Below are 13,474 nucleotides of genomic sequence, written 5' to 3'. Positions count from 1 at the left end.
AAGGCCGTTGGGAGAGCAAGGGCTGAGAAATAGACAGGCCTCCTTCTCAGGGGAGAAGAACCCAACCCCAAAAGTCAGGGCACCTCAGGGGCTAGGAGGGAGCCAACAGGGCTGATGACCACTTTCTTCAGCAGCATCTCCCTCCCCCCATTTGCTTCTCACCCCCTGGAAAGTCAAGAGGCTGCTCGCCCCAAGCTGTTCATTAGGAAGTAGCCTGGAACTGCTTGGAGAGAGAAAACAGTCTCTGTTTCAGTTCTCAGAATGGAGGAAGACCGGGAGAAGTACAACCAGAAACCAAGAAACCTGGGTCTTTAACCTTCTAGCTCTTGACACTGATTCCAGCACTTCCTTCCTAAGGTCTCATCCTACCCCTTCTCTGCCCTGATTCACTGAAACTTCTTACCCAGGAGCAGGGAGTCCTGCTGAGCTGCTTCTGCTCCCCACTGCATGCTCACCTAGACAGCCGCCTAGGTCTGAGGGCCCCAGTCCCACCCGCTCAGCGGGAAGTAGCCCTGAGTCTTACCTGCAGGAGGCAGCAGCGGAGGGCGGGGCAGTGTTGGAGGCTGAGGAAGCAGGCGCACCCTTCCACCTCTCCAACGGGAGCCCGGAGTCAGGAGTGGTTAGCAAGACAAAGAGAGGCCAGTTCTCGCAACTGAATAACACTGGATTTATTAACTATTCTTTTGAGTTCTAACAGTCCTTCCACCACACGGTGTCATTCCATAAGCGTGCGCGTATGTCATTTAGCCTCACACACACAACAGTTCTGAGCTTGAACCAAGAGTACCAGTGCTGGTGGCACAGGTGTCTTCACAACAACGAAAGCAACAAGAGTTAGAAAAGCAAAATGTTCAGAAAAGTCTCTGCTAAAATGGAGCGAGCTTGAGAGGCCCCTCAGCCTCAGTGCCCCAGGGCTGACAATGAGAGGAAATTCAGCTGAGTGAAATGTGGTGAAATGTTTTAACTTCTGAACAGAGCTGGACCTGGTAATAAATCTGCAAGAACAGCAAGGCAAGTCAAACACACAATTCAGTTCAGACAGGAAAGATCTGCTGTGGTTTTTTAGAAATATCACTTCCAACCACCAAACCCTTGGCGACTCCACAGAGAGGAGACTTCGTGGTTCTTTACCCAATAAAAAAGGCCCAAGGTGAGTTCAAAGACCCGTGTTAGTGACATGTGAAACATGACTGACAGCACCTTCAACATAACTGCAACCAAGACCTCGTGGTATTTTGAAGCCAAAACATTCATATTCTTACACCATTAAAAACTTCATGAAAATCAAACAGTTGGATAAGGATAAGTGAGCAAGCAAAGATCAGAAAAAAGGAGTTTGCTCTTGGGGTGTCCAATTATCCTCCACCCCACCCCAGATCCTCTCCTCTGGCTTTTCAGGTGCTTCAGTATCATCCCACCACCACCCAGACTGTGGGACAGAGAAAAGGCAGATAATCTGGGCAGAAAAGAGTAGGGAAAGGGCAGAGCACCCCAGAAACAAAGCAAATCTTATCAGAAGAAAACAGTGCATAATCAGTAGGTTCCAAGGTTCAGAAGTCATAAGGGATGGGTTGGAAGCTCCAGTTTCTCAGAAGACATCAGGAGCTCTCCAAACCGAGCCTTAACTGGGAAGATCTTGGGAGTCCTAAGTGAAGGGTCTGGGCTCCTGCTACTCCAAATGCGAGTTTTTTGTTCATTGTCTCTCACTTCACTGCTGTGAAATGACTTCAAGTATCCGGATTTAATATACTACAAGAAGAAGTGAATTCCATGGGTAAATACACACGTAGGGAGAAGTACACGGCGGTGATTCCAAAAAAACCCAGAAGTCAGACTCCGTGCCAGGGTGCAGCGAGGAAAGCGCACCATTGCCACCAGAGGGCACCAGAGATCACGTCCACTGTCCGGGCCCTCGCGCCCTTGTGGCCTCTGGAGGGGGTTAGAAGCATAGACAAAGTATCTGACACCTACACAAGGCCCGCCCCTGATCACCCAATCCTCACCCCAGGCCTAATTTCTCATCATAGATCATTCTTGCTCTGGGTAGTTCCCTTGGAGTTACTGGTGAGAAACTTCCGTTTTGCGAAGACGAATAGACCGACGTTTTAAAAAGACCCCATTGCAGGCAGGTGAGGGGCTGCACGATCAACCTTCGGGGTTCATTAAAAACAAAAACGAAACTTCCCCTCGAGCCGCCACCGGGCAGGCTGTACTTACGGGCGCATAGATACATGTGCAGGCACTGCAGCAGGGTCCTAGGGCACGCGATTCGCTAGACACCGCCCCACCCCCCCACCCGCCCTCGACCCTTCTCGCTAGGCGGGCACAAAGAGGAGTCGGGGGGCGAAGACAGAGGGGACAAAAGACCAGGCCCGAAAAGGGCCGTTAACCATCTCTCCGCGGTGGCCTCTGACTCACTAATCTGCCCAGTACTGAAGCAGGGCCGGGCCAGCGTCCCACGCGTTGGGGCAAAGGCAGGGGTCCTTGGTTTCGACCTCTAGCATCCATCATCCGCCCTGCCCTCCATTAACGGCTCAGCGAGAAGCAGGAACCGTTTAACAGCCCCCTTCCAGCAACCGCCGGAGTTTGATGTAATTTAAACTCGGACCTGCGGCTCGTGTGGGCTTCAGACTCCCGCGCGCCGCCCGTTTAACGTGGCAAACACTTCAGTCAATTATCCCCCTCGCGGAGCTTCTATTTAAAGAGACGTTGTCAGGTTCTTAAGCCTCGGATCAGACCCGCTGCTTTCTGCTTCATATACAAAGACTCAAAACACAAGTTCTTTGAGGGTTGGAAGAAATACAATTAAAGCCTTTGCAACCATTCTACCCTGCGGGAGCACCCACGTGCAGGACGGGGGAGCTGGGAGGGGGTGGGGGCGGGGGAAGTGCTAAATCCTTTCCATTTCAGGCTTCAGAGAGTGAGAGGAAATAGGCTCTAGAGCCCAGAGCTGCGCTGGGCTGGATAATGGTTGGCGGGAGACAATGACCCCACATGGTCAATGAAGTTGAATCTAGGGTCTGCCTTGGGCTGAGGCAGAGTAAGCTGGAATTACCCAGAAGCTGGTTCAAGGGACAACTGACCTTCCTACCACCCCAAAAATATTCTTTAAGGTCTTGAGGCAGTTTTTCCCCAGAAAAAAAATCTAACCTCCAAATTCCTTCTCTTCTGTGGAGAGAGGCTCTGGGGCCCGTCTCCTGGCTCCCCTTCTCCAATACCTAAGGGGAAGGGAGACTTAAGTCCTGTGGGTACTATAGTCAGCATCACTGGGGTGGAGGGTGGGCTGGGAGAGGCTAGGCCTTTGTTCTACAGGTCAACTCTCCTGCCCGCCTGGCTGACAAAGGTGTAGAAAAACCTGGCAAGGGCAAGGGGAAGGAAACTCCCCTTCCCAAACCGGAAGCACTCAGGTCGGAGCATTAGGGCTGAGGGAAGGAGGCCCGGCTTGGGAGGCTGCAGCGGATGGAACCAGTCTTCTACTCCCTGCTTCCGTGACAGGAAGGGCAGGCCTTTAAAGAAGGTGAGAGACTTGGTCAGGGAATACCAATAAGCACAAAAAGGAAATAAGATGGGGGTCCCTTTGAGAGAGAGAGCAGATGGTGGTCTCGCCTTGGTTGGAGGACAGGTTCTAGGATCAGGGGGTGGGAAACTGCCCTAAAAATAAGAGACCTGGAAAAAAGAAATCCCAGTGGAGCAGAGACGGGAAGGTGAGGGGAGCGCGTTTGGGCCTCAAGGCTGTTTACCGCTGAGCGTGCAGCACCACGGCCTCTGTGCCTGCCTGCCAGGTCTGAGGCCCAGGCTCTGACTGGGGCAGAGAGTTGGGCTCTAATTCCGAGCTGCCCTCGGGCCCAGGTGCCTCTCCGACCAGGCTGGGGATGTCTGGTGCTGTGGAGCGTCGGCGCAAACCCAAGCGGCCAGAGCCGGGGCCGCCCTCCGGGTGGGGGCTAAGGCCGATGGGGGCTTGCACTAAGGCTGGGGGCGCTCCCTCCAGCACCTCCTGCGAACGCCACCGCCCAGCCCCCGAAGACTGGGGCGAGTGTGGTCGGGCCATCCCGGCTCCCGCCCGCAGTCGAGCTGCCTCCTCCTCGGTCACGGCACCCAACGCCAGGCTCATGCTCCGGCCTAGCTCCGGCCGCTCGCTGCCCTGTGCCCGGTGCCGGCCGAAGCCCTTTCCCCCTGAGCCAGCCTCACCGCCGTGGCCATGGCCGTGGCCGCCCGCCGCTCGCGCAAAGCGCGCCAGGAGAGGCCGCGGTAGGCGGCGGGGGCTGGGTCGTCGGCGCTCAGGGCTGGGCGCGGGAGCCGGACGGCCAGGGGGGCTGTCGGAGTTGGAGCCCCGGGCCGCAGCGGCGGCGGCCGCGCGGCCCCAGGGCCCGGTGAGGGCCTGCACACAGGTCCCATGGCCGCGGGCGGCGGCCAGCTGCAGCGCCGTGAGGCCCGCCCGGTTGGTGCGGTCCAGGCGTAGGCCGAGGCGGCGGAAAGAGCGCACCAGGAACTCGAGCACCGCCCCGTGGCCGCACGCTGCCGCCCACATCACTGGGCTGTTGCCCGCGGAGTCAGCCGCCTCGGGGTCGCCGCTGAACTGCACCAGCAGTTGCACGGCGTCCAGGTGGCCGCGCTCGCACGCCAGGCTGAGCGCCGTGCGGCCGCGCTCGTCCCGCAGGTTCACGGCCGCACCCTGCTCCAGAAGTAGTCGCACAAAGCGCGCGCGCAGAGCGGGGTCTGGCAAGCCCACCGCCACCATGAGCGGCGTGCGGCCCTGCTCCGCACGGCAGTCGATGATGCTGCGGTCCAGCGCATCCAGCACAAAGCGAGCTAGGTGCACTTTGCCTGCCTGCATGGCCTCCAGGAAGGTACGCGTTCCCGCTCGGGGGCACAGGTCCTTGGGCTTGAGCATGGCCTCGGCCGCCGCGTCCAGGCGGCCCGGCAGCTCCGCACGGGGGCGCCCCTGTTCCTGCGCCCCTCCGGGCTCCGGCCTCCGCGGCGCTAGCGTTTGGCTCCCTCCGCGCGTGGGCGGTGGCGGCGGAAGGTCCTGAGCTTCCCGCTCTGTCCTCCAGCTGCCTCGCCGTTCCTGGGCAGCACGCCTGGCGTCTCACTGCTCCTTCCCCGAGCTTCCCGCCTGGAGGTGTAGATTGCGCGCTACTCCGGGGTCCGCGCCTGACCCGCCACAAGACGACGGGAGCCGAAGCTCCGGACCCTCCTGACTCTTCCGCTGCTTTCCCTTTGTCCAGTGCCCCTCAGTCCCTCGTAGCTGGAAGCCGCGCCACTCACCGGCAGCCGGGGCAGCCCCGCTCCCCTGCTGAGACGGTGGCGCCAGCCGTACGCGGCTGCCTCCAGCCCTGGCGGGGCGCGCCGCTCCTCAATCTGCTGGCGCCGCTTCTCCGCCTCCTCCCCTCTAGCGGGGGCCGGGCCACACCAGGGCGCTTGCTCCATACTTGGGGGGCTCGGCGGCAAGGGAGCGGCAGCCCGGCTGGGTACCTGGCTTTATAGCCTCAGGGGTCTCCATGGCAATACCTGCCCTGAAAGCGGGCAGGCAGTCAGGGCAAAAACTGACGGGGCGGCAGAGACCACCCCTGACCACCCCCCTCCCGGGCCAAGACGTCGGGGAGCAGCTCCTCCTCCGCGCTTCCCCGGGGCTGCGGCGGCGGGGGCTGGGCTGGGGATGCACGCAGGGGGCCACATGCATTCGACCGGGCCAATCCCAAAGTCACAGTCTTCTCTCCCCACCCTCCACCCCTAGCGGAGTCGGTGTCCTGGGCTCCTTAGAAACTAGCGGACTCCGAGCCCGTCGAGGAAGACGAGGGCCGCCCCTAGCGGTACGGGTGGAGGGAAATGGGACCCCATGAAGCAGAATTGGACCATAAGCGAGCTGGAGTTGGCGGCGAAAGGCAGACCGGGAGTAAATCACTCGCCAAATCGAAGGAGGGGGTACTTGCACTGCGCCGGTTTGGGGGTGCTCAGCCTGCCTGCGATGTGCCACTCGAAGCGAATCACTCACGCACACACAATTGTTCCGCACACGCTCACTCGGCTCAGGGCTGGGGGTGGAGAAGTGCACGCTCCAATCTCAGACGTCTCCAACCCCGACAACGTGCCCGCCTGCCAGCTCCTGAGAAGCTGCCAGAGCCGAGACGCAGCGACTGAAGCGGGAGCCTTGGGATCTGGAAATGCTGCAGTCGCGTTAGCAACTCCTCCTCGCTGCCGCCCCAGAAAGAGTGAGGAACATGCAGGGCTCCCCCCAGGGTCCCCGTCTCCCTCTCAAGCAGAAAACAACTCTGAGACCACAGAGCTCTGACCGTGACCACTAGCTGACCCCTTCTAAGAGGAAGAAGAGAGCACGAGTCTATAGGGCGTGGGAAAACCACTACATACCCTCTCCCTGGCCCGCTGCTCTGCTCTGGGGGCGAGGGAGGGGTGCGCAGGCCTTGGTGGAGGGGAGACAGAGCGCCTCAGAGCTGCAGAGGGTGGGAGGGTGTGTAGAGTTGGAATGGATATTTGTGAAGTAAGAAGTGAGTCAGGTAGCGACCACAGAATTTACTGAGACTTGTCATGAGCCCGGTATTGAGTTTCCAGCTGTGGGAAGTACAGAGGGGGAAGTTTGGTTCTGGATAGAAGAGACCCCTCTTAAGCAAAAAGACAAAACTGGGACTTTAAAAAAAAAAAAAGAATTTATCGCCTGGGGGCTGAATAAGTCTGTTAAAGACAAAACCAAGACCATCCCTAGATGAAAAGGTGAAGTGGTGCAGAAGGGAGATAGGGTCTTCTGAAGACAGGGCTTCTGAGATGGTCTTCAAGGATGTGTGGGCTCTGGCTGTTAAGCAAGGCAGACATTCCAGCTGGGGTTACTGAGGCAAGGGCATGGAAGCAGGAAAAATACTTTGAGGGGATAGTGTTGAGGGCTGCTTTAAGGAGTCCTTGCCTATGAAAGACAGGAAATTAAGGGAAGAATAAAGGTGTCCTCAGTCTGGGCACAGCAGTGATCAGAAGCTTTGCAGCAGGTCTGCCTGAGGGAAGGTGTGGCCTCTGGGAAAAGCCAGTGGGCCCAGATGAGGGAGGGGCAGACAGGGCACGAGGCCCTGCTCCGTGAGCCTTCCTCTCCTCTCTCCAGCTCCCTGGCTCCATGGATGCCAACATGGAGCAGGGGCTCCCCCTCCTCTCTTTCCTGGGGGGAGCATGTGATGGATGCCTGTGTGTGTACATCGTGAACCCCCCCCCCTTTATCCTTTTGGTTGATTTTCTCTCATGGTGTCACAGAAAGGTCACAGTATTTGACAGCAGAGTTAAGTCCTAGTTTGAAGGAATTTACTAGCAGTGTGGCTCCAGGCCTGCATTCTCTCATCTGCAAAAGGAAACCCATAACACCAGCCCTGCTGACTGCACGCAACAGCAAGCTGGAGAGTGTCAGGAAAAGAGCTGCACAGTTTTTCAGAGCTCAGAAAGCCCAATCCCACTCCCAGACCTGGAAGTCCCTCCTCAGTGTCACCCGGGATGGGTATAGATTCTCCAACTCCAGGAAGGATGTAGAAACGTTCTCCCTGTTTACTCAGGTAGTAGAAGAGAAGGCTTTCTTTCTTTTGTGACTCAATTTCCCTTTTTTGTAGCATGAAGGAAATTTCTTTCTTCCCTTCTTACTGTTTCCAGGGCTAGGGGAGGGGGCGCCCTAGGAATCTGTGTGTGGCAGGCCAGCCTGACAAGCCAGGCAGTGACACCTCCAGGTGGAGGAGAGAAGCAGCAGGAACATGGAAGGGGGCACTGGTCCCAAAGAGCCATGCCCCTCCTCCCTGAGCCTCCCAGAGACATCTCAGCCTCACTGATGTCCCTGTTTTCTGTGGCGGATAGAGACAGTGCAGGGAAAGAAGAGGAGCTGGGGCAGGACGTGGTCTGTAAGAGGGCGCCAGACTGGGTCCTCTTGCAGGGTCCTCTTTGGAAGGAGCAGCCCTCTCTGTTGCTCCAGCTAGCAGTGCCATCCCACTCCTGGCCTGGCTGACCTGTGGGGGGTGGGGAGCAGGGGGTATTGCCAGGTCTCAGGCCCTGGCGCCTTTGCTCTGACTTGCCTGTGGGCTCAATATGTTCTGAGCAGAAAAGAAATAGCAAAGATGAAAAAAAGCTGCGACTCTGCTGCGGAGCACAGAGGCACCAACAGCCAGAATTAGAAGCTGTCGCTTAGAGAGCTGAAGGCTGACAGGAGATGCAGCCGAGGCAGGCAGGGGGCAGGCAGGCACTCCACATGCCCCTCCCCTCCCACCTGCTGAGCCTCCCCCACTGCAGGCCCTGGGGCTGGCAAAAGGGCCTCCTCCCAGAGGCGGCTTGGGTCTGCAGTCTGTCACTCTGTCTGCAGCAACCCCCACCACCACCCGCCCTGCCCGGCCCCCTCCTTTCTTCCTCAAGTGTCACCAGCCCCCTCACCCTGTCACGTTGCACCAGCTCATCAGGGTTGGGCCTGGTGGCACGTGGCTGGGAGATCCAGAGAGCTGGTGTTGGGGGGTGCGCAGAGGGGAGGGTGAGTCAGCAGGGGACTCTCGCATCTGAGTCGGCAGGTGGGATTGGGAAGAGGGTAGGGGCTCTGCTCTCTGTGCAAAAGTGAAACTTAGTGGATAGGGAACCTGGCCCCAGCCCCACAGAATCTGCAGCAGGGGACAGAACCCAGTGCCCATCCCTTACCCCAGCGCCCTGAGGGAGGGCATCAACTCTTCCTCTCTGCACACCACCTGCGGCCAGAGATTAACTCACTTCCAGGGCCCAAGGCCTATGGAATTTTCCCAGGGGCGCCCTACCTTTTTCCAGGGGACAGACAGCAGGGAGGTTGGTGTTTGCCCTGGCCTCCTAGGAAGCCCAGCCTGCTGTGCAATCCAGAGGCAGGATTGCATCCCCTTCCGAATTCTGGGCTTCCCAGCTCCAAACTGGAGGCCCAGAGACCCTGCCCAGCCTGGCTACAGGATGAAGGGAAGGCATTTGCCTCCCCTGGAGCAGTCACTGGCCAAAGCCAGGGGCTGCCCAGTGGGGCCAGTTTGGCGCTGGCTCTAGCTCATGCCCCCATGCCCAGGCCAGTGAGCTACTCTAGGCCTGGGTCCTCATCCCTCTCTACCCCTGGCTTGGGAGGAGACGGGGCAGCTGAGTGCCCAGCTGGAAGACTGAAGACTGGGCACTGCCCTGGGGTGGAGGTGTCCCACCCTCAGCTGCGTGCAGGCTGATCAGTGACAGGCCTTACTTCTGTGAATGAGCAGGTCCCCTAGCCTCACCCTGTATCCAGGGGCTGCTAGCATCCCAGAGGAATGGGGGAGGGAGCTCCTGTTTATTTTCTGAAGGCCCAGGTGCTCAGGGCTAATGGCATTTGCTAGAACTCTCGATAAAAAAAAAAAAACACCTCTTCCCAGAATCAACCCCCACCCAGCCTCTCCCAGGCCAGTGTCTGTCCTCCTTTAGGATTTGGGACCATGCCGCCACAGATGCAGTGAACAGCTCCCCAGAAGCCTCTCTACAGTGCGTGCTGGGGTCAACCATAACTGCCACAGGGGCCTGAGAATCCAGCCCCTTTAAGTCTGCCTAAAGGGGTGCAGGTGGCCTGAAGCCTTGTGACTCCCCCAAAAGGGTGGAGCCACCTTTGCATGAGGCTCTTCTGCTTCAGCCCTGAGGGTGGAGACAAGAAAAGGCCACTTGTGGTGGGGAATGGCCCGGAAGAGTGACATCATTTTCCAGTGGTTGTGGCCTCAGGGCTGGCAGAGGGGAAGTGAATCCTCTTCAAGCCCAGAGGCAGGCGCATTCCACTGGGCTCTAGAAGGGACCTCAAGTCTAGTCAGCTCTCAAGGATTTTTTTCCCCCAGCCCACTTCATGGTGGGGGGGCACTCTGCTCTGTTGCCCCTCATTTCTTAGCTATAGAGCAGGTGCCATGTTTAGGCAGGAAATCTTGAGACAGAGCTCTTTAGTAGGAGTAAGAAAGACAAAAATAAATAAACTTCATAAAGTCAGGAGAGAAAATGGTGCTGACCTCGTCAAGCAGCCTGAGTGGGAGCACAGGTAGGGAAGTACCTCCCACCCCAACCCCACGTCTAGGAAAAGGGGTGGGTCAGGCTCTGGGCCTGAGAGAGCACAAAAGGCATCCTTCTTCCCTCACCCCCAGCCCCAGGCTGCTCAGCTGAGGCAGCTTTTCCATCACAGCCTCCCATCCCACATGCATCGCGGGAGCAACTGTCCTCAGGGAGCTGGAAGGTAGTGTCAGTCTCTGTATCACGCAGCTGACAAGGAGGCCAACTCATCGCAAGCCTGTGATGGGGTCAAGAAGCCGGGGTGAGCTGCCTGCCTTAGAGCAGGAGGATTTGGAGTTTGGACCAAGAGATGCTTGTACTACAGATGCTAGAGTTAAGGTTCCAGGTCTTCAGGCCTAACTCTCCAGGCGAGGAAGCTCAGCGCAGAACGGCACACTCAGAAAGGCAAAGTGGGGCGAGATCCCCATTTCCTGCCTCCCAGTCCATATTCTTCTTCTTCTTTTTTTTTTTTTTTTTTTTTTTTTGCTTTTTAGAGCTACACCCACAGCATAAGGAAGTTCCCAGGCTAGGGGTCGAATTGGTGCTGCAGCTGTAAGCCTACACCACAGCCACAGGAAGGCCAGATCTGAGCAGGGTTTGTGAGCTACACCACAGCTCACGGCAATGCCGTATCTTTAACCCACTGAGTGAGGCCAGGGATCGAACCCACATCTTCATGGATACTAGTTGGGCTCATTACCACTGAGTCACAGTGGGAACTCCCAGTCCATATTCTTTTGACCTCAACAAATATGATGCTTATTCAGATGAAGAGCAGGAGCTCAACTTGAGAGGACCCCTAGGCCCCAAGTGGGCCCCAGATGACATCTGGTTCCTTCCTCCTCCTTAGCCTGGCTGTGAGGAAGGGGCTCTGGCATCCAAGGGAGCCCCAGCTGCCTGCAGCCTCAGTGTGCCCGGGCCTTTTCCTCCAGGGGAGATGGAGCCACATCCCAGAGAAAGATGAATGTTCTTGCACAATGTCCCAGTGGGGTGGGGGTATCAGAGGTGGTGCTCCTGGGTGTCTGCCTTCTCCGTGAGTGGGTCCTGCTCACACAGCTCCGTGGGAACCCCACAGGGCCTCTCAGGCTTGTCCTCCTCCCAGGGGAAGCAGGCCCTGAGGCAGGACCTCACTGACTCCTTCACTTCCGCCTCCAGACCCTTCATCCTGTCCTCGTACTCTGCCAGCAACTCCTGCTGGAACTGTGGAGACAGCAAGAACCACCCCCTGGTTCAGGAGGGGCTACCTGCCCACTCACCCCACCCCTGGATTGTGGAACCAGAACATGACTGGTTTGTTCAGACTTCCCGGGAGACCAGAGTGGAGGGTAGTGGAGCCCATCAGGGGGCCTCTCAGGAGAGGGTGTGTCAACCAAGCAAAGAGATCTACAGAGCTGCCTCATGACCCCAGGGAGGGAACCAGAGCCCTGGCCCTCTGGGAAGAGGCGGGTGGTTCCTCTCCCACCTCCTGACCAGCAGCTCCTTGGAGGTGGGCCAGGGTAGTGGTCCCTGCTGTCACCTGCTTTTCCATATCTCGGATCTGTTCCAGGCAGGCTGCCTGCTTCTCTTCTAGCTTCTCCTGGTGCCTCTCCAGATTCTCTGTCATCTGGGCGGGAGGGAGAAGCAAGGATTCAGGACGGCATGGGCAGGCAACCTGGGTTAGAATCCAGCTACAGTCCCAGTTAACCAGCTGTTAAGACTTTAGGCAAATTCCTTAACCTTTAAACAGGTTTTTTTTTTTTTTCTTTTTCCTTTTCTTTTTCTTTTTTTGTAAAATGAGGACAATAGTACTTGTCTTGCTGGCTTTTGTAGGATTACGTGAGCCAGTTCATGTGAAGCACCTGCCTGCACGGGGTCAGGACTCAGGGGCTGGTAGCTCTGTTATTGTTGTTAATAATCCCCAGGGAGCTTTAGCACCATTCTCAGCAAGGCTTTCCTTCCTCTCTGAATCCCTGGAAGCCTGACTCAGGAAGCCTCCTTGCCCCCTCTTACCCAGCCAGCCACCCCAATCCCACCCCCCCCATCAAAACCTCCCCCCAGCCCCCCTGGAGCCAGCCCATATCATTTCCATTGAGGGCAGCTGGCCAAAGGCATACTCCTTTAGGCTACTATCCCAACCTCCACACAAAGGCCAGAACCCCAAATGGCCTAGGAGCAGCCCTTCTCTTGCACTGCCTTCCCCCATCCCTAGCTGCAGGGGCCACTCAGGACTGTATTTCCCAAGGGCAAAGTAAAGGCCTGGGGCTACCCCTTCCCTCTGAAAAAGAGAGAGTGTGTGTGTTTGGGAAGGACACAGCTCTTACCCACCTGCTTGATGACCTGCACCACCTCCTGGATGTGGGAGTTGTTGATCTCCCTTTTCAACCTGTTGGGGTGATCAGAGTTTCAGAGAGGGCAGGAGGCCCCTGGGAAGAGCTGGGTGAGACAAAGTCTCCATGGGGTATAGGTGAAATGGGAACTCAATCATAGAGCCATCCTTGGCTGGCTGCATCTATGTCTGGTCTGGGAACCAGCCAGAGGCCTAAACATGGGAACCCAAGGAGACTCTGAGGAGCCAATGGGGGCCCCTGAAGAACACACTGTTTTTCAAGGCATGCATGGGAAAGTGCATGTGAGAATCAGCGGACCCAAGGTTTCACCTCCCACTTTGCATGCTTGATTTTCCCTTAAACTTTCCTCTGCGCAAGCAGGGTTGGCATGTGTGTTTCACCTAAGGAGGACATTCTCTGATCAGACGTGACAGAGTACAACTAACTTTCAGGAACCAGGAGACAGAGACATCTCTGGGAAGCAAGTCAGGATCCACCTGCAGGGTGGCCCCTTCCCACCAGAAGTGGTTCCTGCTCAGCTCTGGGCCTGGAGTTTGAGCCTTGCGCCTCCCCTCCGGAGCTCACCTCTCCTGAGCCATTTTGTCTGTAGTGACCTTGATCATGGCCTGGATCCTCTCTAGCCTTTTGGCCTCCAGCTTTTTCTTCATCTCTTTGGTGTCACTACAGAGAAACATCAGGGCATCAGGAAAATGTTTCCAGCTGCTCGGGCCCTCCTGGGAGGTTTAAGAGGCAGGCGTAGAAGGAAGGCAGGCATACGTCTCCAGGGTCTCCTTGAGGGTCTTCAGCTCTGCAGCCTGTTTCTCTCTGGCCAGCTCCATCATCTTGGTCATTTGCTGCGGGAGAGGAAGAAGGACGGGCTAAGCTAAGTGAGAAGACTTTTGCTGTGCGGAGCGTGTGGGGTTGGTTGGTCTGGGCCGTCTCTCCCTCCCCTCCCCCACGCCAGACCTCGGCCACGTGCTGCTCCTTGCGCTTCAGGACGCACTCGCACTGCTCCTCGCCTTGCTGTAGCAGCTCCTGCTCCAGCCTCTCCCTCAGCTCTCGCAGGCGCGCGTCCGCGCCCTCCGGGCCCTCAGCCGGCGCCAACCCGGCGGTGTCCTCGCCCGGCAGGGTCCTGCGGTGGCCACATGGGA

The 13,474-nt window shown here is 57.5% G+C and overlaps 2 protein-coding genes across 6 annotated transcripts in view; both read right to left on the bottom strand.

Annotated features, from left to right (window-relative positions):
* Window positions 1-2,297: 2,297 nt before the first annotated feature.
* On the bottom strand, window positions 2,298-10,513 carry ANKRD63 (ankyrin repeat domain 63). Its single transcript, XM_047766726.1, has one exon. It carries the CDS (start codon window positions 4,889-4,891, stop codon window positions 3,737-3,739), a length of 1,155 nt encoding a protein of 384 aa, XP_047622682.1. The 5' UTR covers window positions 4,892-10,513; the 3' UTR covers window positions 2,298-3,736.
* PLCB2 (phospholipase C beta 2) overlaps window positions 10,505-13,474 on the bottom strand; it is a 23,051-nt gene continuing 20,081 nt past the window's right edge. For 3 of the 5 annotated variants that reach the window (XM_047766718.1, XM_047766719.1, XM_047766720.1), the window contains exons 27-32: window positions 13,290-13,455; window positions 13,101-13,177; window positions 12,909-13,004; window positions 12,322-12,379; window positions 11,534-11,620; window positions 10,725-11,217 (exon numbers count right to left, since the gene is read on the bottom strand). In XM_047766718.1, coding sequence (XP_047622674.1) covers window positions 11,017-11,217; window positions 11,534-11,620; window positions 12,322-12,379; window positions 12,909-13,004; window positions 13,101-13,177; window positions 13,290-13,455 — 685 coding nt within the window. In that variant the 3' untranslated portion in view covers window positions 10,725-11,016. Of the gene's footprint in view, window positions 11,218-11,533; window positions 11,621-12,321; window positions 12,380-12,908; window positions 13,005-13,100; window positions 13,178-13,289; window positions 13,456-13,474 lie in introns of all 5 variants that reach the window. The other 2 variants (XM_047766717.1, XM_047766722.1) reach the window with 2 other exon arrangements.

Source organism: Phacochoerus africanus, chromosome 2 (assembly GCF_016906955.1).
Source record: "Phacochoerus africanus isolate WHEZ1 chromosome 2, ROS_Pafr_v1, whole genome shotgun sequence".
NCBI classification, from domain to species: domain Eukaryota; kingdom Metazoa; phylum Chordata; class Mammalia; order Artiodactyla; family Suidae; genus Phacochoerus; species Phacochoerus africanus.
Note: the sequence above shows the minus strand (reverse complement) of the source record. Positions and strands in the feature narration are given on the sequence as shown.

Coding starts and splice junctions, on each gene's coding strand:
- ANKRD63 (XM_047766726.1), bottom strand. CDS start 4,891: ATGCTCAAGCCCAAGGACCTGTGCCCCCGAGCGGGAACGCGTACCTTC.